The sequence below is a fragment of the Neovison vison genome, chromosome 1 (assembly GCF_020171115.1).
Source record: "Neovison vison isolate M4711 chromosome 1, ASM_NN_V1, whole genome shotgun sequence".
NCBI classification, from domain to species: domain Eukaryota; kingdom Metazoa; phylum Chordata; class Mammalia; order Carnivora; family Mustelidae; genus Neogale; species Neogale vison.
The window spans coordinates 21777800-21802463 of NC_058091.1; the positions used below are offsets into that span (position 1 = coordinate 21777800).

The 24664-nt window shown below is 41.0% G+C and overlaps 1 protein-coding gene across 1 annotated transcript in view; it reads left to right on the forward strand.

The window, feature by feature from the left end:
- The window catches only part of CDK19 (cyclin dependent kinase 19), a 175880-nt gene extending 151536 nt beyond the window's left edge, over window positions 1-24344 (forward strand). The window contains exons 6-13 of the mRNA XM_044244399.1: window positions 2981-3112; window positions 7847-7990; window positions 8160-8229; window positions 12535-12607; window positions 13015-13112; window positions 14014-14092; window positions 14791-15057; window positions 19992-24344. Coding sequence (XP_044100334.1) covers window positions 2981-3112; window positions 7847-7990; window positions 8160-8229; window positions 12535-12607; window positions 13015-13112; window positions 14014-14092; window positions 14791-15057; window positions 19992-20123 — 995 coding nt within the window. The 3' untranslated portion in view covers window positions 20124-24344. The remainder of the gene's footprint in view (window positions 1-2980; window positions 3113-7846; window positions 7991-8159; window positions 8230-12534; window positions 12608-13014; window positions 13113-14013; window positions 14093-14790; window positions 15058-19991) is intronic.
- The last annotated feature ends 320 nt before the right edge of the window (window positions 24345-24664 follow it).

Here is a 24664-nt window from a genome sequence, read left to right on the forward strand (position 1 = left end):
TTTACTCCTATTAGCCTTTGTTTCAAGATCCCCTAGGCACTGGCTTGGGGCATGGCCTCCCTCTACCATTACTTCTTTAAGGAACTGCTAAATTGTGCCCTTAAAATCATGGCTTCTCTAAAAATCGTTTTACAATCTGAATCCCAGATTCTCTTCTCTCACCCTAGCCGAAATCCTTAGTTTGATTTTATCTTTACTTTTATTTGTTGCTGGTAACCTCTCCTTTGTTTCAAACCAAATTCATCATCTCCACCCTGTGCTCTCCCTTGTTTGTATCAATTGTCTCATTTATCCTCACCCACCGCCCTTGCTGTCTCCCCACTCCCAGGGCTCTCTCGTTCTCTGCAGCATCAATTCTGTTCTCCAGCCAGGCCCGTCAGTTGCCCTCCGGTTAAGAGTTTTAGGATTGTAATTCTATCCAAGATTAGGGATAAAGTCAGGGTTAAAATAAGCAATAAGCAGTGCCAACAGTCCAGTCAACAATCTGGTTGATTTAATGGTTTCTAAATTTTATTTAGAAATGGGTGCCTGTGCTTAACATTTTAACATAGTCCTGTTTTGAAAAGGACTTGAAAATAAAAGTGCAAATGGAAAATGCATGGGGCCCTTTGCTGTACCTCAGCTGCCCCTGCCCCAGCAGCCTAAAGACTTCAGGCCTCACCTGAAATGCTTGCTCGCTCCCTTTACTGTTCACAGTGGCTCACCCTTTAGAAATACAGCTCAGGTCCCACGTTCAATGTAGTCCAGCTCTGCAGAGGTTTGCCAAACACTGTTCCAGTTAAAGCCAGGAAGGAGACATAAGCTCTCCCCTCAAAGGACATCGAGTCTAGTAGAAGCCACAGCAACTTGCCTTTTAGCTTTACAGCCCTTTCCCTTTTTTGTTTTTATCTACTCCGTGTATTTTGTCACCTCAGCCTCCTGTAAGTCCCTTAGTGATAGACACTGCCTTTTCCTGTTTTTCTCCTTCATTTGATACTATCTAATTAGCACTCACACCAGAATGTTATTTCTGCAGTCCATTGAATTGGACAGTTTCACTCATATCTAATTTTAGGAAAACAACTGTTAGTAACGTTTGGGCTGGTTACTTATGTCTAAAGTACTTATTATTATTATTATTATTATTTTTAAGATTTTATTTATTTGATACACAGAGAGAGATCACAAGTAGGCAGGGAAGCAGGCAGAGAGAGGAAGGGAAGCAGGCTCCCTGCAGAGCAGAGAGCCCGATGCGGGGCTCGATCCCAGGACCCTGAGACCATGACCTGAGCCGAAGGCAGAGGCTTACCCCACTGAGCCACCCAGGCACTCCTAAAGTACTGATTATTTGAAAGGGTTTGAAACTTCTTTAAAGTTCAAACGATAAACAAAAATTATTTTTGAAAAATGCTTATTGTTTCCTTTGGACTTAATCTCATCTGACAGCGAATCGATGAGGCTTATATAAAACTAAGAAGGTAGAGAATAAGGGGAGAAATACAGCTTTTACTTAAAAATACATGCTTTTCATATAACTTTGCCATCAGTAACAATCAGCATCTATTAAATACATAAAGTGTGCTTTAAGTAGGCGTAATATTGGTAGAATGATTTTGAATGTTTTTGTTTGCTCTACGGCAATTTAGTTAAGAAAGACCAGGCATAGCATACCTTGGATAGCTTTCTGTTTTATGACCTGTGTTCTCCAAAGCATTTTCAGAAAGCCTTGTAAACTATTCAAACTCCAAAAAAACAAAATCACTCTAAGTTAAAATTGTAATGTATATCATATCATGTCAGTTTTAGAGTAAATGATTCTCTATAGTTGAAACCTTAATGTGCTATTACAGAATGTACATTATTTCTTATGCAATCAAAATATACTGTGTGTATTATGTATTTCAAATCATAGAGGTCTTTTATTCTCATGATTTTACCTTTGTGACATGGGCGTGTCTGTTGGATGTCAGATCAGTGATTAAGAATACAGGTGCTAAATTATAACATGGTTTGAGTACATTTTTACTCTATCACTGTGACCTGGGGCAAGTCATTTCACTGCCATGGGCTTTAGATTCTTCATCTCAGAGGTGGTGAACAAAATACTAAGCCAGCCTTCGTATGAGGATCAGATGAAGTGATAGATGATATATGTGAAAACCATCTTTAAACTCTAAAGTGCTTGATAGATAAAAGGTATTTGTTCTTTAGAAATCTTAAGAAAATTAGATAGTCTCCAGGAACTTATTATGGTAATAACTATTCTTTTTACTACTTGTGTACATCTCTAATCTAAATCTGTTAGCTTTGATATAGACCTTTGTTAAATCCTGAATTATAAGATTATGTCTTACATATTCTGTGGAATGTTCTTGGAAACCTGTTTATGATGTGCTAGTAATTATACAGCAGTGACTCTCTGAGGTTAAAAAGCCCCAGTTTGTAGCATTTGCTGTTTCTCAGGATGCAAATATTCCATCATAGCCAATTTCCAGTCACCAGCATGACATCAGTGAATTCAGAATTGGGAAGAAATGTGTGCAAATTGGCTTTCATGTGTCCACGAGACAACTCCCAACTCACACCAAACTAATATACAGTCAGTCTTTAGATGCACAGGCATACAGGGGTCGTAATTAATCCTGGAAACTTGTAGACTATTTCAGTTTTATAAAATAATTTAAGATTATTGCAATGTTTCTGAAAGCCAGGGGTCTGAAGTCAGACCTGGCTTCTCATTATGACTCTGTGTCATTTACTAGCTCTATGACCTTGGGCAAGTCAGACTATCTTTAAGCCTAAGTTTCCTTTTCAGTAAAATAGGCACAGTAGTAGTATCTACCTCCGAAGGGGGGGATCTGGTGCCTGGTGCAGACCCCTGGTTGAAAAGGGAGGAAAAGGATTGCTTTATAAGGCTAGTGGCTGTTGTCCTCAACCTTGCATGGTTCTAGTAGCATGCCAAACTGAGTTTTATCTTAATTTGTTTCATTTTTTTTTTTAGCTGACATGGGTTTTGCCAGATTATTCAATTCTCCTCTAAAGCCACTGGCAGATTTGGATCCAGTAGTTGTGACTTTTTGGTATCGGGCTCCTGAACTTCTGCTTGGTGCAAGGCATTATACAAAGGCCATTGGTAAGTTAGTCTAAAATGATGTACTGTCGCAGCATCAAATTATCATGAACACCAAATGGTATAATAATAAGGAAGCTGCTTTCTAAAAACCACTTCTGTACTTCTTTCAAAAGTCCCGTTGTCTTCTGTATTCCTAGATATTATATTCTGGTAGATTAGGATTTTTAACTTTATAGGAGAAATGGTTCTTTAAAAAGAAGAAAGCATTTTCTGTTAGAGAATAGAGTTATCTGATCCTGTTGAGTTGCTATGGAGATGATAACGCCTTAATTTTATTTTGCACTTACCTACCATTGATCAGGAGAACTGGAGAGAGGTTTAGAATTGTTATCTCCACAGAAGGAAAAACAGAAACCAGGCAGAGTATGGTGTGGAAGAGAACCCCTTCTGTCTGGGGAAAAGTCAGTCAGTCCTTCCCTCAACAAGAAATAATGCGACTAATTTTTCTCTCCTGCCATTACCATTATCAGAATGGCAGTTTCCCCATTACAGCAGGAAATAGAGTCTGGGTGCATTAGCTGTGCTCAGCGTCTTGCCATTTCACTAAGTGAAAAAATGGAGTAAGAAAACCTGTTACAAACACACTCTCTGTAGGATTTAAAGTCTGCTCCCGAACAGCGACAGCAGGGATTTTGCTACCTGATCACTCCAGTGTCCGCGGGAGGGCCCAGCTATGAACTGGGGGAAGTCAGGAAGAGAGAGCTCTCCTCAAACCTCGAGATTTCTTTAAATGAGGTTAAAAAGAGAGGACAGAGAAGGGTAGATGGTTCTCTCACTGTGATGGGCTAGTTCTATAAGGTACCGAAATCTGCCAGGTTGTATTTCTTGAAATTTCCCTTTTGTTGAATTTTCCATTTACTGGTATTAGACTAGTATCATTTTTTACTACGTTTAGCTGCTTTGGTTAAGTTCTATTGAATTAAGGCACTATAAAAGTATAAAATTATGAAAAATAGATGAGCACAAGCCTCTCTGTTAAATTTATAAAAAGCCTGATGGCATGCAAAGAACGACAAAGGTAGTTCTTTGAAAAAGATTAGACCGATAATGAGCCTATTTGTGGGCAAAAGGAGTAACAAAGATTAAACTACAGTGATGACCTTGTTCATCAGGAGATTTGATTTCTGCAGAATTCTGACGCCCAGCACACGTTTATCCTTTGTCCAAGGATTGAGATGCCGGGATGGTGCTGGCATTTTGTTATACTTTTTTTTTTTTTTTTTAAAGATTTTATGTATTTATTTGACAGAAATCACAAGTAGATGGAGAGGCAGGCAGAGAGAGAGAGGGAAGCAGGCTCCCTGCTGAGCAGAGAGCCCGATGCGGGGCTAGATCCCAGGACCCTGGGATCATGACCCAAGCCTAAGGCAGAGGCCTTAACCCACTGAGCCACCCAGGCGCCCCTAATTATTATTTTTTTAAAAAGATTTTATTTATTTATTTGACAGAGAGAGATCACAAGTAGGCAGAGAGGCAGGCAGAGAGAGAGAGGAGGAAGCAGGCTCCCCACCGAGCAGAGAGCCCGATGCGGGACTCCATCCCAGGACCCTGAGATCATGACCTGAGCCGAAGGCAGCGGCTTAACCTACTGAGCCACCCAGGCGCCCCCATTTTGTTATACTTTATGAATATTGCTGAAAGATTTTATTAGATTCGTGAAAAAGCCTATGAGTATTTGACAGTAGGGGAGTGTGAGACCGACCCTCAGCCCTTTTGTGAGCAGCTGAGCCCAGAGTAAGGCCCACTCAGAGGCCACCAAGGCCATGCTCTTGGTGTTGGGCCGGCCCATGGTAGATGTCTGTGAAGGCCGGAGGAGGGAGAACCACACAAGCAGAGGGAAGGAATGGAGCGCTCTCAAGTGAGTGGTTAAAATCAGAACCTGACTCTGCTTACATTCTAGTGAGTGATTTTCACTGGGGAGCTGTATCTTTGCAACTTTTAGAATTATGTCTATATTTTCTGTTAGATCTCTCAGTCATGAACAGTGAAGAGGAGAAGTGTGAAGGGAGATTTCCAGTAAGAAAAGGCATATTCTGCCAAAACCTTCCATTGAACTAAATGACTCCCCACCAAAGTCTGTCCTACTCTCAGAGATTTTTTATAGAGCAAACCCATGGTAGTAAGTCCCATTTTGATTAGTGCCATTATATGATTCTGTGTATGTGGTCCATACACTTTGTCCACACTTTGAGAAGCACAGTTCTATGAATATTTTCTGATGAACTGTTCTACTCTTGAAATAAAACTAGGTGTTTTGGTGGGGGGAAATAAAGATAATTGAGTATGAATTGGAAATCAGCTGTATTTCCTGTTTCCTCAGAGCAAGGGCAACTGAAATTGAATTTAAACCATTTTGCTACTTACAGATAAAGATTAAAAGTATAATCACTAACTTCCAATTTTAGTCAAATTGCTATTATCCATTCTGGATAGAAATTAGGAAAAAAGATAAAAAAAATAATCCCCAAATCAGTTATTTTTAGATTTCAATATCTTTTTTTTTTTTAAGATTTTATTTATTTATTTGACAGAGATCACAAGTAGGCAGAGAGGCAGGCAGAGAGAGAGAGGAGGAAGCAGGCTCCCTGCTGAGCAGAGAGCCTGATGTGGGGCTCGATCCCAGGACCCTGAGATCATGACCTGAGCCGAAGGCAGCGGCTTAACCCACTGAGCCACCCAGGCGCCCCAATTTTTAGATTTCAAATATAGTTATAGCAGACATTATAAATATAATAAATATGTACGCATTCACTTGTTCTTACTCTCCTCCATACCTGGTTCCTGTCAGAAAGGAGTATTATTTCTATGCAGGACTATAAGAGTTTGATGATTTGATATCAGTGAAGTTTTATGGAGTAACATTTAGAGGGGGAGGGGAGTGACAACAAGTGTGTGTGTGTGTGTGTGTGTGTGTAGAGGGAGGGAGGAACAAGTCATTGACAAAGGAGGGAGAGCTGAGAAATGTTACAGATGATACAAGAGCCAGATGACCATTTTAAATTAGAGGCTAATATGAAGCAAGAAACCCTAGAACTCAACATTACCTGCTACCCTGAGGTTCCTTCTCTCAGCAGTTCTCAGGGGAATCTAGATCCTGGCTTCCGTCCTTTACATGGAAGGCAACCCAGGAACTGGCATGACCGGGAACATGCAGTCCCAGTCCCAGTTGACTGCATAGCAGAGGCAGCCAGCAGGAAGAGACATGGCACTGTCAGAGGCAGCTGCATCAGGGCAAGAGTGACAACAAAGCGATGTGGGAGAGAGAGCCATTTAAAAGTCAACACTGACGAGTACTATTACTCTACTCTTTCATGATGGATATTCAGGAGGACTCCTCTGAGTCATTAAGAAAGATTAAATTATATTTTATAGCCTCTTAAGATGGCAGGTAATAGTGTAATAAAAAACGATTATTGAAGGGGTATGTTTCCTTTATCCAGAAGTCTACCTTTCATGAAAGGAAGCTGCTCCTGAATGGAGTCAGCTGTGTAAGACATTACTCTGTGGGTTTTTTTTTTCATTGGGCAATTTGTTTTATGAAATAGCATACCAACTTTAATTCTAGCTAATGGACATAATCAGACTTTTTTCTTATTTAGCTTCTCTACAGAATGTGATTCCCACGTTTAGTAGGCTATAAAACACTGTGCTTTTCTATCCTATACCGTGGTCTGTGCATTAAAAAAAAAATTAAATAGCATTTATTTAAGTGGGCAAGTATGAATATATATCTTACAGAAATTCGCTTGTATATTTGGCAAAACATTGTGAATATAATATTATAGTCAGAATTGAAATTACAGTTTTCAACGTGTAAAATCCAAATAGAACAATCTGTAACTGGTGATTTAAAAATAGTTAAACTTCTAAAGATGCCTAACTTTGTCCTGGAGGGTTGGAAGGTTGGAGCAGCTTAATCCAAGTGAATATATTCAAATAAAATCGATCTCTATGGGTGTCATGTTGTATCCGTTGATACTTGTGTTTATCAGCTTCTAGATCTTACAGTTTGTTGAAAATGTTGAAGTTGGTAGTCTTTCATACAAAAGTTGAGTTTTTCCAAATCATTTTTTATGGTCTGTACTGTCTCTACTCACAAATCAGAAATTATGCTCTATCGTTATTCATTTGATTGTTTTAAAGGAATATATTTTAAAAAAGAGAATGGTTGAGTTTCATTCTTCTACATATAGCTGTCCAGTTTTCCCAGCACCATTTATTGAAGAGACTGTCTTTTTTCCACTGTATATTTTTTCCTGTTTTGTCAAAGATTAATTGACCATAGAGTTGAGGGTCCATATCTGGGCTCTCTACTCTGTTCCACTGGTCTATGAAAAAGGAATATATCACTAAACCTGATGCTGATATTGTCTTAGTCTATCAGGTCATGAGTATTTAACCCTGCACTAGATGATCAGTTGAATGCTTTAGCAACTACATTATTAATAATTGTTAGAAAGGCTTTTGCCTAAATGTAAATTCATGTAAATGTAAATTGAGTTTCCCAAGTGTATCTTCTTTAGGGAATTTGTAAGTAAATGTTTTTTATTTGGCTTTTAATCTGTTATGTGATGATACAGCTATTTCATGTTATAAATATATGTATATATATATTTAATATACTTGTCAAACTGTATATATTCCATCACTGAAAAGTATTTTTATATGTAGGTTGTGATTATACTCAGGAATTATAACCCAAGAAATATAATAAATGTTTTCCTGCTTTCATAGATATATGGGCAATAGGTTGCATATTTGCTGAATTGTTGACTTCAGAACCTATTTTTCACTGTCGTCAGGAAGATATAAAAACAAGCAATCCCTTTCATCATGATCAACTAGATCGGATATTTAGTGTCATGGGGTTTCCTGCAGGTAATTTATTTTTCTTTCCAAAATAATATTGGAGTCATATTTCATAACTCATTCCTTTTCAACAGCATATTTTGAGTATTTTTTATGTATTTTTTAAGCTCAAATAAGTAGATTATTTTATGTAAGTAACCCTTATGTTCTATAATAATACTCGATTTTTTTTTGTAAGATAAAGATTGGGAAGATATTAGAAAGATGCCAGAATACCCCACACTTCAGAAAGACTTTAGAAGAACAACGTAAGTAATTTCATATTAAATATAAGTAGTAATTTCAGTGGGAATATTTAAATTAATCCTTTTAAAAAACAGATATAGATTAGCATTTAAACCAGAAATTTAGATTTTAATATATTAATTATGCTTTTGATTGAAAGATATGTCCCAGATGTTGCAAATGTACATGTCAGGCTTAGGCTGTAGTATTTTACAAACCTTTAAGAATTTTAAGGGTCAATATAGTGTTTAAACATCTCCCCTATTTTAGCGTAATGAGGGTTGAGTTCAAGGCTGCAACTGTGATTTTATCTTTATCTGAATAATGACTGTGACTAAAATGTTGGGGGAGGCAACCAGGAAGGATAGCAGAAGGACAAAAGCATGGCCCAGAAGCTAAGTAGAACACACTGGTGTATACTGAGCAGAAATGAGAGAATAAAGGTGACATAAGAGGAGTTTGTTATCAATGCACATGCCTAGAGGAAAAGGCGAAAGAGGTTCTCTGAACTGAATAGGAAGATTTCAGGACAGGATGGCTTGTAGGAACAAAAGCAGACCTGATAAAGCAAAGCAGGAAATGGCAGTCCTCATTTTTGGTGGTTCTTGTACATGGTCCTGGTGGGGTGCTTTTCCTCTATCTTTCTCCTAAAGATAACACGTGTATTGCTGTATTGCTCCAGGCTCTTTCTTGGGCTCTCTTTTCACTCTAGATGTTTTCCTCGCGCAGTTTCTCTGATTTTATTGGCCACAATTTACCATTGATTATGCTGGTAACTCCCAGTTTATGCATCCGAGTCAGATCTCTTTTCCAAGTTCCAGACCCACGTCTAATTGCCTTACGGAATCCCAACTTGAATGTTCCATAAATACTTCAGTTACATGTCCAAAATTGAACTCATCCTCTCTCCTCCCACACTGTCCTCCCGCTGTATTTCCTATCTTAGGAAATGACTCCATGATTCACCCAGTTGTTCAAGCCCAAGACCTGAGATATCCCTGATCCTTTTCTTATCCCATTCTCTCCCAATCGATGGACCACCCCCGTCTCTCACTTAGGATCTGCTGTGGCCTTCCAAGTGGTATTTCCACCTCCAATCTTTATTCCAACTCATTGTCTAAACTACAGTCATTTCCAAAAGCAAATTGGATCGTGTTGGTCTCCTAGTTGCTCTTAATTCACCGCTGCTCTCAATTCTTAAGGATCGCTTAATTCGTCTACTAAACCACTGTCCACTTTGTATTCTGTAACCTGGACATCATTAATTTCTTTAAGAATCTGAAATACCCAGAGCTTTTTTTTGACCTCTGGGTTTTTATACATGCTGTTCCTCCAGTCTAGAATGTACTTTCCTCCCACTCATTTTAACTCCTCGGATTAACTCCTATTTTTCCTTTCTCCTTATCCTTTAGGTCTTGGCTTAGGCATCACTTGCCTGCGGAGGTCTCCCTTGACCTTCTGTGTCTGAGTTAGGTACTTCCCCTTGGTACTCCTGTAGCATCCTTGCTGCTTCTCTCAGCACTGATGACTGTGCCCTACAGTTCACTTTTCAATGCTCACCTGCCTTTCCCCCTAGATGGTATGGGTTGTGTCTACTCTATACACTGTTATATGTATCCCCAGGGCCTGGCACATAGTCCATGCTCATTAGTTACTTGTCAAATGGGTATTAATGGAAGTGGCACGCTAATTGAAGACACGCTAATAGCATCAAAGATGGAGAAAATTAATGTAAGCACTTAACATTTATCTTAGTGTTTAAAGACCAAAGGAAAATTTTCACATAAAATGATAGTGTTTACAGTAACCAGAAATAAAAGGAGAGAAGTTTTAAAAAATAAATGAAATTCAGTTGGAAAAGTAATAGGAAAAGCTCAGTGATGAGAGCCCATATGTCTAACGCAAATGGTTCTACCCCAGTGAAAGCAGGCTGCTTATACATAAGATGAAAGGAATATATTAAAAATTAGCTAAATCTAATGGAGTACATACGAGTCACTGAAGTAAAATATAATTTAAAAATTCCAGAAAACATGACTTGAAATGACATAAAAAGTAATATAACTTGCTTTCATTATATCAGATGAAAAGAACCAAAAAAATTACTCTTCAGTGAATTGAGAAGGATAGTGAATAGGACTTTCTGTAATCTATCCAGGGTTATTAGCTCAGTAGAAGGCAAGGTGAAAGTGGAACTAAAAGGAAATCTCTAAGCTGACTTTCAAATTGAATGTTCCAGTAAGCATGGCCCGATATTATGATAGAAACAAATAACTTAGAATCTGGAGTTAACCCAGGAAATCAGTTGACTTAACATAAAGTCCAAAGATGTGTATGTAGACAAACTCCATTTCTATATAAACTTTAAAGTTTCTTCCCATTAACAAACTTAGTGGTTACCTTGCTAATAAAAATATTTCTGGTGTTGGAGCAAAATTGTAAAAAAAAAAAAAATTATTTTATTTTATCTTTAAGCAGTCTCTATAACGATCGATGGAGCTTGAACTTAATAACCCTGAGATCAAGAATCATATTCACTATCGACTGAGCCCGCCAGGCACCCTGAGAAAATTTTAAATTAATATATATGGCAGAGATTTTGAAAATGAACATACCTAGGGTTGGCAAGGGTATGATGAAATGGGCATGCTTCCTTATTTCTCAGTGTTTCTTGAACTTTAATGTACATACACATCACCTGGAGCCCTTGTTAAAAATGCAGGTTCTCAGGGGCCTATGCTGCTGATCTGAGGGCCAGCTTTGTGTAGCAAGGTTCTAGAGCACATACAAATGGCTTTGAAATGTACGTATCCTTTGACCTAATAAATCCAAGAATTTTTCCTATGGAAGCAATCAGAGCAGCCACGCATGGCTAAGTCCTTACTATGTGTCAGGCTTGGTGCTAAGCCATTACCTGCATTTTCTCATATGGTCCTCATGACAACCCTGTATTGATTATAATCCTCAGTTTCCAGAGGAGGAACCTAAGGCTTTCACAGGGGTTAATGAACTGCCCATGATCACACAGCTGGTAAATGCCAGAGTCAGGCTCTGGAAAGGGTCTCTGATTCTCACAGGCTGTGCAGCACTGTCTCCTACTATGTGGATCAGATTAACCTACAAGGACCCCTATATCTTAACTGTTGTGAAACAAACAAATCAGTAACAGTAGGAATATGCAACCATTGCAGATTAGTAGTTTAGGTAGTGTTAGACAAGGAAAAATGTTTATGAAACATTATTATTATTAAGTGAAAAGAGGTAGGACAGTTTGTTTAGTATGATCCCAATTTTATAAAAATAAAACAAACCCCTTCTGTGTTTGTATCATCTATAGATATGTAGCCAAAATGACAGGAAAATTAGGAAAATCTCAACAGTGGTTTTTTTGTGTGTTTCTTTTAAATCACTGAATGGCTGGACCATGAGTGATTTCAGTTTTCTTCTCTATGTTTTATTCTCTAAATTTTTCTACCATAAACTTATATATTACTTATTTTTTTACCTTTTTAATATGAAATATTTCATATTTAGGAAAGAACATATGTGACAAAAATATGATACATAGTCTTTTTAGAATAATAAAACAAATAGTCCTCTACTCACCCTTCAACAGAAGAAATAGAACATTACTAAGATTACCGAAGTGCTCTGTGTACCCTCTACCCTGCCTTCCTGTTCATTCCATGTTTTTTATTCTGGTTTTGCCACAGATGTTTGTATCTCTAAATGGATTATTGTTCCAGTTTAAGATATCTTTGAACTTTATATAAATTATATTATAGTCTGTTTTTATTTGCTTTTATTCCCCACTCAGCCTCTGTGTTCATTTTTACTATTGTGTAACATTCCATTCTGTGAATATAAAACAATGTAGCCATTCTTTAGTTGGTAGACATTTGTATTATTTACATGTTTTCTGCTATAGATATGCTGCTAAGAACATTCTTTTTCATGTCTCCTGTGCTATCCATGCACAAAGGAATCTCTTAGAGTATGTACCCAGGAGAGGAATTGCTAGATTTTAGGTCATTCACATTTTCAACTCTAATGGTTAATGTATAATTGTTTTCCAAAGCCATCGTAACAATAGAAACTCTTACGTGGGCTGTTTAACAATTTCTGCTTCTTCACACATAATCAATATTTGGTTATGTGTTCTTTGATTAATCAGAAAAAAACAGGGGTCTAAACATGTGCCTTATAGGAAAACCAATCTGGGAGCTTTCCATTAAGAAATACAAATTGTGTAAACTGTACTTCAGTAATACACATTTTATGAAATGTGTGAGTGTTCCCAGTGATGTCTCATTGTCATGTCTTTGCAGGTACGCCAACAGTAGCCTCATAAAGTACATGGAGAAACACAAGGTCAAGCCTGACAGCAAAGTGTTCCTCTTGGTAGGTGCCTGTCTTCCAGATATGGGGACTTCGGGTCCATGGCACAAGCCCACCTCGTTCCATTCACCACGGAATTGTCTTAGCTACTCCTCCTCTTTAGAAAGAAAAGAAATTGGTGGATGCTGAGGCAAAGTTAAACATTTTTCTTTTGAGATGTCCCCCTTTACTTCTAGACTTAATTTTTCCCAACGATTTATCAGCAGGAAAAAAAAAATTACATTCTTAAAGGGCTTTAACACTAATGATTTCTGCCAATCTCACATACATGCATGTAGCGTATTAATAGCGTGGTGAGCTCCACAAAATGGTGTTTGATATTTATCCTGCTAGACATTTATACAAAAGTCAACACATTGACTTATAAGTGATCTTTCCACTTGCTATCAATTTCTTATATGTTACTCTAGCTTCAGAAACTCCTTACTATGGATCCCACCAAGAGAATTACCTCGGAGCAGGCTCTGCAGGATCCCTATTTTCAGGAGGACCCCTTGCCAACATTAGAGTATGTATCCTACATTTTCTGTGTCCTCTGCTCCAGGTTGAGGGTGTTCGATGGTGGCTGAAAGTCAGAAAACACTACCGCAGCCTTCCGGAAGTTCTCCATGAATACTGCCTTGGAGAAAAAGTCCTCAAGAGAAAGGGCGTGTATTCTGAAACAGGCAAAGCAATAGAGAGGTGTGAATGAAAACAAGTGTCTTAGGGATCACTGTTATTTGGTATTACAGAAAAAAGCTCAAGCTGAGAACAGGTGGGACTTTTAGATCAGTCAGCCAGATGAGTTCAGCCAGATGAGTTTATACAATTAGGTATAAAACGTAGACAACAGGAGCACCTGAATGGCTCAGTCGGTTAAGCATCTGTCTTTGGCTCGGGTTGTGATTTCGGTGTCCTGAGATCGAGCCCCGTGTCTGGCTCCTTGCTCAGTGTGGAGCCTGGTTCTCCTCCTCCTCCAACTTATGCTCGCTCTCACTATCTCTGTCTCTCTCAAATAAATAAATAAAATATTTTAAAAATGTAGACAATAAAGTCTTTTTTTGTTTTGTTTTGCTTTTTAAGAGAGGGAGAAAGGGGAGGGAGGGCGGGAAGGGGAGAGAGAATCTTAAGCAGGCTCCACGCCCAGCATGGTCAGAGCCCAATACAGGGCTCAATCCCATGACCCTGAGATCATGACCTGAGCCAAAATGAAAAGTTGGAGCTTAACTGACTGAGCCACCCAGGCAAATTCTTTTCTGATTTGCTTGAATTGAGTTGTCTTGGGAGGCATCTAGCAAATAGTAGTTACAGATGAAGAGTGGGAAATATGTTAAGAAAAAAAGTGGAATTTCAAGTTAACAAGATCACTGATATTGTAGACTGTAGGCCATGATGTATATTCTTTTTTTTTTTTTTTAATGATTTTGTAGTGTGTTTGCTGGCTGCCAGATTCCATACCCCAAACGAGAATTCCTTAACGAAGATGAACCTGAAGAGAAAGGTGACAAGGTATAAGCTACACAGTATATGCTTCACGTCCAGAGAGTAGAGGCAGAAAGAATTTAGGGAAGTATAATTTAATGATTCCTGTGTATTTAACTGCCTTTAATTAAGTATGTATTAATTACATCACTTTAATTAAGTGATTGCAGCTGTACTTTGTGATTTGAAATATAGTAAGTTTACAGATAAATGAACCTCTGATTTGTTTTAGAGCCTGTTTTATTCCCCAATCTTAATTGTGCATTCTGTTTGTTGGGTGTCATCACCATCGCTTTGTGCTGCCTGCTTTCAAAGCATCTTTCTCTTAGCTGGTAATCGAATATATCAGGCCTTCCCCCTATTCCTCTGCTTTTCCAAACTCATGATGGAGACCATTACTGCTCCAAGAGTGCAGAACTACTTCCTGGGTGCCGTGTGCTCTCCAGTGGGGTGTCTGGGACTGGGGTGGAAGATGACTGCGCAATCCTAAACGAACTTCAGAGTCTGAATCCCGCTCGGGGCTCGGGACTCTTGACCTTTGGGGATGCTGCGTCGCCAGCTGCAGTACTTGCGTGTCTCACCTAGTCCAGCTCGGTGGGCAGTCACGTGCGCGTTACCAAGTTCTCAAAGTGATGTCCTGTTACAAAGAAAAGGAAAAGGAAAAGAAAGCATCATCCTGTTAATGTGGTTCCATACCGAGTTGACCTGTTTCTCTTTCTTCCAAGAATCAGCAGCAGCAACAGAACCAGCATCAGCAGCCCACAGCGCCCCCCCAGCAGGCGGCAGCCCCCCCACAGGCGCCCCCACCGCAGCAGAACAGCGCGCAGACCAATGGGACTGCAGGCGGGGCTGGGACGGGCACGGGGGGTGCGGGGCCCGGCCTGCAGCACAGTCAGGACTCGGGCCTCAGTCAGGTGCCTGCGAACAAGAAGCCCCGCCTGGGGCCCTCGGGCGCGAACTCAGGCGGGCCTGTTCTGCCCTCAGATTATCAGGTACTCAACTTGGTTTTTTTAACGGCCATACATTTTGTGAAATGGGAAGTAGGATTTTTTTTTAAAGGGCGAGCACAAGTGAGAACCTGAGCAATGGGGAGAGGCAGAGGAAGAGGGAGACGCAGGTGGGAAACCCCACAGAGGGGCTGGATCACAGGACTCCAGAATGTGGACCTGAGCCAAAGCTGACACTCAGCGGACTGAGCCACCCAGGCAACCCAGAAGTCAATTTAGACTTATGTAGTACCTAACTCTAAAGTTCGACTGTACAAATGCTACAATCCTATTTCTAGGTCATTATATGAAAATGAACATTTTTTTTTAAAGATTTTATTTATTTATTTGACAGAGAACACAAGTAGGCCGAGAGGCAGGCAGAGAGAGAGAGAGAGAAGCAGGCTCTGCACTGAGCAGAGAGCCCGATGTGGGGCTCGATCCCAGGACCCTGGGATCATGACCTGGGCCGAAGGCAGAGGCTTTAACCCGCTGACCCCCCCAGGTGCCCCGAAAATGAACATTTTGATCATATTTCATGTAATTGCAAAACATTTCATTCTTGCCTTGTTTTCCCTGCCTTCCTGAGGAGGGAAGGTGAGGCAGGCATTTCCCTCCTCAAAGAAAATCTCTCCTATTATCCTTCTAGCTGCCTGTCAGCTTTGGGTCAGAAAAAGATAACTAGATAAGCAACTGAGAGAGAGGAGCGGTGGCTTATTTTGGACAAAATAAGCTGCATACTTGAGAAAGATTTGCTGTCACTGAGAGGAAATAATCAGTAAGTAGCCATGTAAGCATAGAAAGGGATTAAGATTGAGACTTTTCAGAAATCACTGTTAGGTCACACTGGAAGTATTTCTGAGAATTGAAGATACTTTTTATTATTAAGATAAAAAACACCCTACAGTTGTGGGGTATCTCTCGAAATGTGGTGTCTCTCTCGATGGGAGAGGGGCTCCCAAGTGTGGGGCAGGGATGGGTGGAAACCAGTGGCAGCTGGTGGTCCCGGCCGTGAAAGGGTAACAAAGGAGACAGAAGTTGACTGAGTTTACCACCAGGGAGCCGTGGAGGACAGCGCAGGAGCGGCAGCGTGCCAGGAGGCGGTGGGTCAGGGGCTGTAGTTAAAAGCGGGAACGTGAGGAGGTATGGTGACTATGGAATTCTCCTTTTTTTCGCTAACTGTACCTGGTTGTAAATAGCGCACTGATCAGTTGGGGTCTGTGGTTCCTTGAGGTGGGTCCCCTGAGGGTCCTGTGTTCAGCCAGGGGGTTGCTGTGGGCCCTTTTGCCTTGATCAAGTTCCCATTGCTCGAGCCTATTGTCTAAAAGTGGCCTCTACAGATGGTACTACTAATTTGGGAAATTAAAGGGAAAAAAGTCCAAGGATAATTAGTATTTGGGAAGAGGGAGGTAAAAATACCTGTGAAAACCATAGGGAATACTGCAAAAATGAAAAACAAAAAACCCACAAAAACCTCATTTTCTTTCTTTGTTTTTTTTTAAAGTCCTCATTTTTAAGAAAGTATAAGATCTAGGAAGTTGGGGGTGGGGGTGGGGAGAAAAAAAACACCCTTAAAACTTAAAAAAAAAAAAAAAAAAGTAGACTCTCAGGGTTCTGGTGGAAGAGGAGAAAGAGGATGGAGATTAAAAAACAAAAGCAAAACCCTCAGGCAAGGGAGCCATAAACTCACTGATAAGGAATGGGAATCAAGAGAAACATTAATTAGAAAGACATAATAAATAGCTCCCTCAACCGGCTTTACATTTTTGAATATACCTACAAACAAATGTGTTATCACACCACGTCTTCTCTGAAAACTTCTTTTGGAAGAGTCCGTGCAAGCAGGGGGGTACACACTAGCACTGACACTGGTTCCACAGGCTAAACACAAAATTCCACAGAGTACGTTTGAAGATCGAATTGGCTTTATTAAATGATCTGTAAATTTGGCAGCATCCCATCTAGCAAGTCCTGGGAGTTGTATAAAATGGAAGGTTTTTCTAGGAAGGAAGGCCGGGTAAGAGAGTGAGTAGCTAAAGAGTAGAAAAGATTGTTCTGGGCTGGGTCACTTTCCCTTAGCGGGAGAGAGCGGGGGGGGGGGGGGGGGGGGGGGGGGTCTTACATGCAAATTACCTCCTGTTCCTTTGGGGGAAATAGGCCCAGGTGGCAGACTCTTTGGCACCCATCAGAAAATTTCTTGGCTGACCTGGTAAACTACATTTCTGGGGAAAGTTGAAACTGCAATTAGCTTTGGTATTAAGCTCTGGTTTGGTGATTTGCCCTAAGTGACACCATTTGGGCCTGTGGTTTTCTTCTCTAAACACAATGAAACAAATCAAGGCTTCATTTTGATGTACTGAAAACAGCTTGCTATTTGAGTAGTAGTCATGAACATATTTGAATTTTATTATAAATTCTGTTTTGCCCCAACAGTAGTTTATTCCTATCATGGGAGCACCAAACCTTTCTTATAAACTGGTTCATCTTTGTGTCTCTGACTATATTATATTCACCTGAGAATAGTCCATTACGGACAGATTACTACCCTACTGTATTCCTTTTAAATCCAAGAATTCTTTAAGCTGCTTTTCTTTCTCCCATACTATGCTATCCACTTAAAAATAAAACAGCGTGATCTATGGAACGGGCAGATATCGCAGCGCCTCAGCTGGAGAGGTTGTGCGATGTGGAGGTGGCAGGGCCCCTTGCACCTACGCGTGACTCACATTTCAACACGTTTGTTCTTTGCCGAGTGTGGAGGAACCTTCGTGCTGAATCTAGTCTGCTCAAGTAAAGGGATCATAGCCAGCCTAGCAATTGTGAGTGCAAAGAACATGTTTTTCATAATAAACTTAAAAATAACACATGGGACTCTGGAAGCCTGAAAGGCTCCTTACACTAACACATCTAGCGTGATGAGCACGCCAGGGAGGCGCAGACACAAGTTGCGTCTTTCCGCGACGTCGGCTTTATTCACTCACAAAGCAGGATTCGCATCATTGTAAACCAGATGCAGGATTCCAGACTCAGTGACTTTTCACCACACGATTGCCTTCGCTCCTCACATGGCACACAGAGCAGAACGTAAGACAAGTCACACACAAACGAGGTAGCGTAGAGGGTAGGAAGTTAGCGAACCAAACCAGAAGTCAGTTCTGGGGGTGCGCGGTGGAGAGGAGGGCTCGGTCCAGTCCGGGGCCGCTCTCGGCGCTCAGTTCTGTTCAGAGATTCGTTGGGCAGAGCCTTCGGCTGCAGGTGTCTTTTTGAAGTGATCGGGCATAGAGGGGTCGGTGTCTGAGGAGTGGGACAGTGTGCTGAAGAAATTCTCCCCTTTTAGAGGGATTTAGTGAGTCTTGGGCCCCTGCCAGCCTCCCCTGCCTCTGGTGACTGAGTTCTGCAGGGTCGTCAGCTGGTGCTGGGTTTGGCAGTATCTGGTAGCTGCGGGCCCCTTAGTGGCTGCTTGACATGAGTGACTCCATCTTGCTGTCTGCAACTAGCCAGAGTTCTGTAACAGAGAAGAAGCCAGGCAGAGCTGTTTTTCACCAAGACTATCTTCTGGCCCTGCTGTCTTAGACCAGATGTTCCAAGTTAGGTTTGGCAGCCTTTGCACACTGAGCGGGGGGACCCTGCTGGTATGTCCTTCCTTAAACCCTCAGTGCCACCACAAGGTCATTTACATTTTTTACTCTGAGTAATGGTTTTATTAGTAAGCTCTTTCCCACTTTGCTTCTGGGAAAAACCAGCCTTCCGAGCGTAGCTAAAGACACTGGTTCCAGCTATGCTTATCTTTAACTAGACAGGTGTTCTTATTCTATAGAGGATTTTTTATTTTTTATTTTAAAGGTTTTTATTTATTTGTTTGACAGAGAGATAGAGGGAGAGCACACGTAGGCAGAGCAGCAGGCAGGGGGAGACGGAGAAGCAGGCTTTCCGTGGAGCAGGGAGTCCAATCCCAAGACCCTGGGATCATGACCTGAGCTGAAGGCAGCCACTTAACTGACTGAGCCACCCAGGTGCCCCTATAGATGTTTTTTTAAACATACTTTTCGTATTTGTTCTTGGTACCATGAAGATGAATGTTTCATTTAAGGTGATAAAAAAACGTTGAATTGAAATCATTTGTTTCTGCTTTCTCTTGAGGGCATTCTCATGCATGAACTTTTTTTTTTTTTTTTTCCATTCTAAATGTTCCCTGAGGTTTATACAACGCACTTCTTGTTGCCCTATCCCGCCCACCCTGCCGCGTTTTGTCCTACGGGTGGTGCTGAGGCCACTGTAGCCGCCACCTCTGCAAATTCTCTTCTCTAGAAATGACTTTTTTTTTTTTTTAAAGATATTCTTTATTTATTGGACAGAGAGAGAGAGTGAGAGAGGGAATACAAGAGGAGGAGTGGGAGAAAAAGAAGCAGGCTTCCCGCTGAGCAGGGAGCTTGATGTGGGGCTCGATCCCAGGACCCTGAGATCAGGACTTGAGCCCAAGGCAGCCGCTTAACGACTGAGCCACCCAGGTGCCTCTAGAAATGACTTTTTAATCATCACTTTGTTGTTTCCTATGAGGACATTAACAGCCCATCCAGATACATTACGAATCCCAGTAATTCAGTGCCAGATCGATCATTCTTGTTGGCAAATCTCAGTCGCACAAAGAACAGCTAAGCGGAGTTAGTATCAAGAGCAGGGGGCGGCCTGCGTTTCCCCCCGGCCTTCCTTCGCCACTGCGGTTTATGCCCCACAGAAATCCAGCCACACTTCCATGCCTGCCAAAACACGTCGTCCCAGTGGTGGAGGCCGTGAGTTCAAATACGCAAAATGTATTAATGAGCTTACGTCCGCTGTCGGCTGCCGTGGATCCGAAGCAGGCGCCCGTGCTGTCAGGATGAACACCCCGAGCCATTCTCTGCGTCCCCCAGTGACTCCCTTTCTCCCTTTCCTTCCCCCAGCACTCCAGTTCTCGCCTGAATTACCAAAGCAGCGTTCAGGGATCCTCCCAGTCCCAGAGCACCCTCGGCTACTCGTCCTCGTCCCAGCAGAGCGCGCAGTACCACCCGTCTCACCCGGGCCACCGCTACTGACCGCGGCCCAGGGCGCAGACCCCAGCAATATGCCGCCCGCATTGAAGAGAACCAAAAAATGCAATCGATGATGCCGTCTCAGACTCCTCCACTTAGGAGGAAGACTCCATCCTGACTTTTGCAGGACTAACTGATGTGTCTTCTTTATGGACTTCAAGAAGATTTTTGGGACGTGGCCGCAGCACCCTGTCCCCGCATGTGTTCCGCTGCGACTCTCCTCCAGCGTCGGATCTAATCCTAAGCACTTCACTTCTGTAACCTTCAGCATTTTTTTGGAAGGATTTCCTGGTGCACCTTTCTCATGCTGTAGCAATCACTATGATTTATCTTTTCAAAGCTCTTTTAATAGGATTTTAATGTTTTAGAAACAGGACTCCAGCGGTGTATAGTTTTATACGTCATGAACTGCCCTAGCGACACAGGTAAAAATGCACCTTTTAAAGCACTACGTCGTTTTCACAGAATATGACTGTTTTGCTCATGGAAGTCTTAAACAGGAACTGTTACTGTCCCAAAGTACTTTACTATTACGTTTTTATTTATCTAGTTTCAGGGAAGGTCTTAAAAAAAAAAAAAAAGACAAATGGTGGGGCGGAGGGAACCTACAACCAAAAACAGCCTAGATCTTTACAGTTACTATGCTTTATGCTACGAAGAACTCAAGTATGTGCTAGTTTTTATATAATCAATCATTCATATGGAACGTAGTTCCCAGAATCCCCTTGTTCTGAGGAGTATTCAGTACTGAAGAATTCTCACTTGACCGTCACGTAGCTAAGTCTACCTTAAAAAGGGTTTCAAGAGCTTTGAGGAACTGCAGCCGTCTGGTGCCCCACACCAGAAAGCAGAAGAGAGTATTAACTGCACTAGGGTTTCTTTAAGGAGTAACATCGATCAAAGGATGTGTTACTTACCTTGGAAGGAAAAGCTTTTGGTGTGTATTGTCCATGAAGTTGGCTTCTCTAAAGAACTGTTGGTTTCTTCACGTCGGGGCTTAGCTTGAGTAACTTTCTTACGTAATCAAGAGTACTCAAACAGAAGCCTGCAAATTCATTTGCAACTTAGCCTGCTTTTAAAATAAAGAGCAGTGTTCTCCATTCATATTTGCATTAGACATAGAGTGACTATTTTTAAAGCATGTTAAAAGTTTAGGTTTTATTCATGTTTCGAGGATGTATTATGTATGCATAATTTTGCTGTTGTTAACTGAAACTTAATTCTATCAAGAATCTTTTCATTGCACTGAATGCTTTCTTTGCCCCTAGGAGAAAACTTAATAATTGTGCCTAAAAAACTGTGGGCAGATAGTATACACGACTATACATTTCCAGGATCTATGAATTAGAGGCTGAGTTCTTTCTCAGCCGGGGAAAGGAGGCCCTCACTTCCCAGAGTCACAGGAAATGTAAAGACTTCGAGCTCCCATTTTAATGTAAGGGGCAAGAAATTTGTGTTCTTCGGAATGCTACTAGCAGCACCAGCCTTGTTATAAATGTTTTCTTGAGCTAGAAGAAATAGCTGATTGTTGTATATGCAAGCTATATGCATTTTTTTTTAAACTATTTGTGAACTTATCTACCTGGTTATGATACTCTGGGTCCATACACAAATAAGATTTTAGACAGAAGCCAGTATACATTTTGCACTATTAATGTGATACTGTAGCCAGCAAGGACCTTACTGATCTCAGCATAATAATGCTTATTAATAATAGAAGCTATATGGTGACACTCATGAACATGGAAGATGAAGCAGTTGGCATGTTCCATTGGAAGGAATTTTCTGATTGTCTCAATGGTAATTCACCCCTTCCATTTTATTTTTTAAATGGGAAATTAATAGCCCTTTGCATAACATAGCTGCCTGTATAAAATTCTTTCCTGTGCCCTGAAGCCTCACTGTCCAGAGTTATTGGCCATCAGCTGCTCACTGCACCATCACCATGTGCCCAGGGCCATCCCGGCTGGGAGACTCAAAGGGCAAGACATACTTCCTGTCCTTAAGGAGCTTAGGATCCATTCCACAACTGCAAGTTCTCCTGGGATGAGAGGACTGGCTTATAAGAGAATGAGGGTCCTTTTGTTTACTTCTAAACTCACTTGGATAGGGTTATCATTTCCAAAGCTGCTGTGTGATAGACAGTGTTATCGAGAGGTTTCTATTGACCTTAGAGAAGGCCAGCGATTAAATATCACAACAGGCATTAATGTGTCTTTGAAATGTTCACAGCAGCCTCTCAACAACAGTTGGTGGCCCTTATAAGCAGAATGCACTTCTGAAGTGGTTGTGGGAAATTACAGGGAAAACAGAAGCTCCGTGGCAGCCCTGGGGGGGCATTTAGAGTTAATAAGAGGAAAGCCCACCTACGGGTGTAGACCAAAATACCATGCCCCTTCATACTTTATAAGCAACTTTGATATATTGTTCTTGTGATACGTGCTTATGTAATCACAGGAGTACCCTGCTTTCCTTGCAGATAGCTAATTTTATTGGCAGAACTGATGCAGAAACCGTGAGGGGTACCATCCGTTTTTCTAGTCCATGGTGTTCTCCAGGATACAGGCAGATACCCGCATTATTCTGGTCACTGTGCTGGTACTGGCCCTTTTCTTCCCGTTCTTGCCTCAGAGTTGGGGGTGCCAGTTGGGCCCAGTGCCCTTGAAATAATTTAGACTCATGATTTCCTTTTCCCTGCAAACGGGAACAAAGCCTTTAACATTCTTATGGACCCTAAACTGTGGGACCTTGAGGGAGCTCTGTGACGCCTTTTGAGGTTAAAATTTACCTTTGTAGTCCCCAAATGACCTCATTTCTCTTTGAAGACGCATTACTGTCTTGTTCCCTGAGAACGCAGGGAGCCCCCCTCCCCCAAGCCATGAGAATACCCAAACAGAGGGAGGTTATTTGAAAGGAAGGAAGGAATACAAGTGAAGGTTCTCTGCCCTCCATATTACAAATCAGTTTCCAATTAGCTTTCTGGTGAGCTGTGTGTTTGGGAAAAGGGATTCTAGTTTCAGGAGAGCCAGCTCCAGGGGAAGGTAGCCTGGTGGCCGGGCTGTTTCTACGAGGCTGAAGCAATCTTTGTGATGATAGTAGGTCGTGCAGTAACATACGAAAACCAAGGGCATGTATATTTTTATATCTGTGTGGTTTTAAAACTTTAGTACTTAGAATTTTGGCCTTCTGCACTACTCTTTCGCTCTTGTGAACCTAATTGACATTGAAGAATGGAAAGGGACGACGTTTACCTCCATGTTCACTGCCTCACTCATGGTGAAGCCGCTGCTGGGTGTATGCCTCTGAAACGAAGCTGTTTTCTCTGCTCCAGGGAATAGGAAAAATCGTCGGACAAAAAGATTTGCAGCTTAATCTGCTTTTGAATAAAACGATGTGGCAGAAATTATACAATGAAGGAAAAATTCTAGGAAAATTGGAAATCCTTAACTCTCCGGTGATATCTTTCAAGGGAATGGAGAAAGGCAATAAGACAGCAGTTAGCCTGAAGGAGGCTTGAAGGATTCAAGGATTAAGTAATGTTTTATATCAAACCTAGCAGTTTAGGCCCCATCATCTTCAAGAGTAGTCACAGATACCATAAAGCAAAGTTCATTGTTTTAGGATTTTTTAAAGAAATGTGTTGTACCTAAGGCCATACTTACTCTTCTATGCTATCACTGCAAAGGAGTGATATGTATGTATTATATTGAAAAAAATCCTTAATGCACTGTTATCTCCTAAATATTTAGTAAATTAATACTATTTAATTTTTTTAAAGATTTGTCTGTGTAGACACTAAAAGTATTACACAAAATCTGGACTGAAGATGTCCTTTTTAACAGCAATTTAAAGTACTTTTTATATATGTTATGTAGTATATCCTTTCTCAACTGCCTAGTTTGTAACTCCCATAATTCCTGTTTGTGAAGTGTACCTGTCTTTGTCTCTTCTTTCAGCCATTTTCTGCACGCACCCCTCTTTCTATGATTATAGAGATGACCACGTACGCTTCCCACACTCTGCGGCGAGGTGTGCACTCAGAGCCAGCTGTCCCCCCAGCAAGTGAGCTCCGTGGGGGGCAGGAGAGAAGCCACTTTGGAGTCCAGAGTGTTTCCCCGCATTTGAGTTGTCCTGACACCCTTCTTGAGATGACTGTTAAAGCTAAAATAAATTACATTGCATTTATTTTATATTCTTGGTTGTAATAAAATTTAATTGACTTTGTTTCTTGGTGGATTTTTTGAGTCTAGGAAGACTGTGAATAAGTTTTAGTGTCAAAATTTTATCTGCATGCCTACAAGCTTTTCAGATGAAACTCGTCCTGCAGAGATGCAAAGTCTCCCTGGAAGTTGCAATATGTTATTTTATTCAGGATGCTTATGATGTCACAAAACCACAGACACACTGCTTATATATGCCTCCGAAACAAAATCACAGTTTTTAAAACATTTCTCAGGAAAATATCCTTTTTATTAAAAAAGGAAGATGAGAATGGCCTTTTAGAAAAAAAACAAATACGCGGCATTTTGTGGGTAGAGAGACAG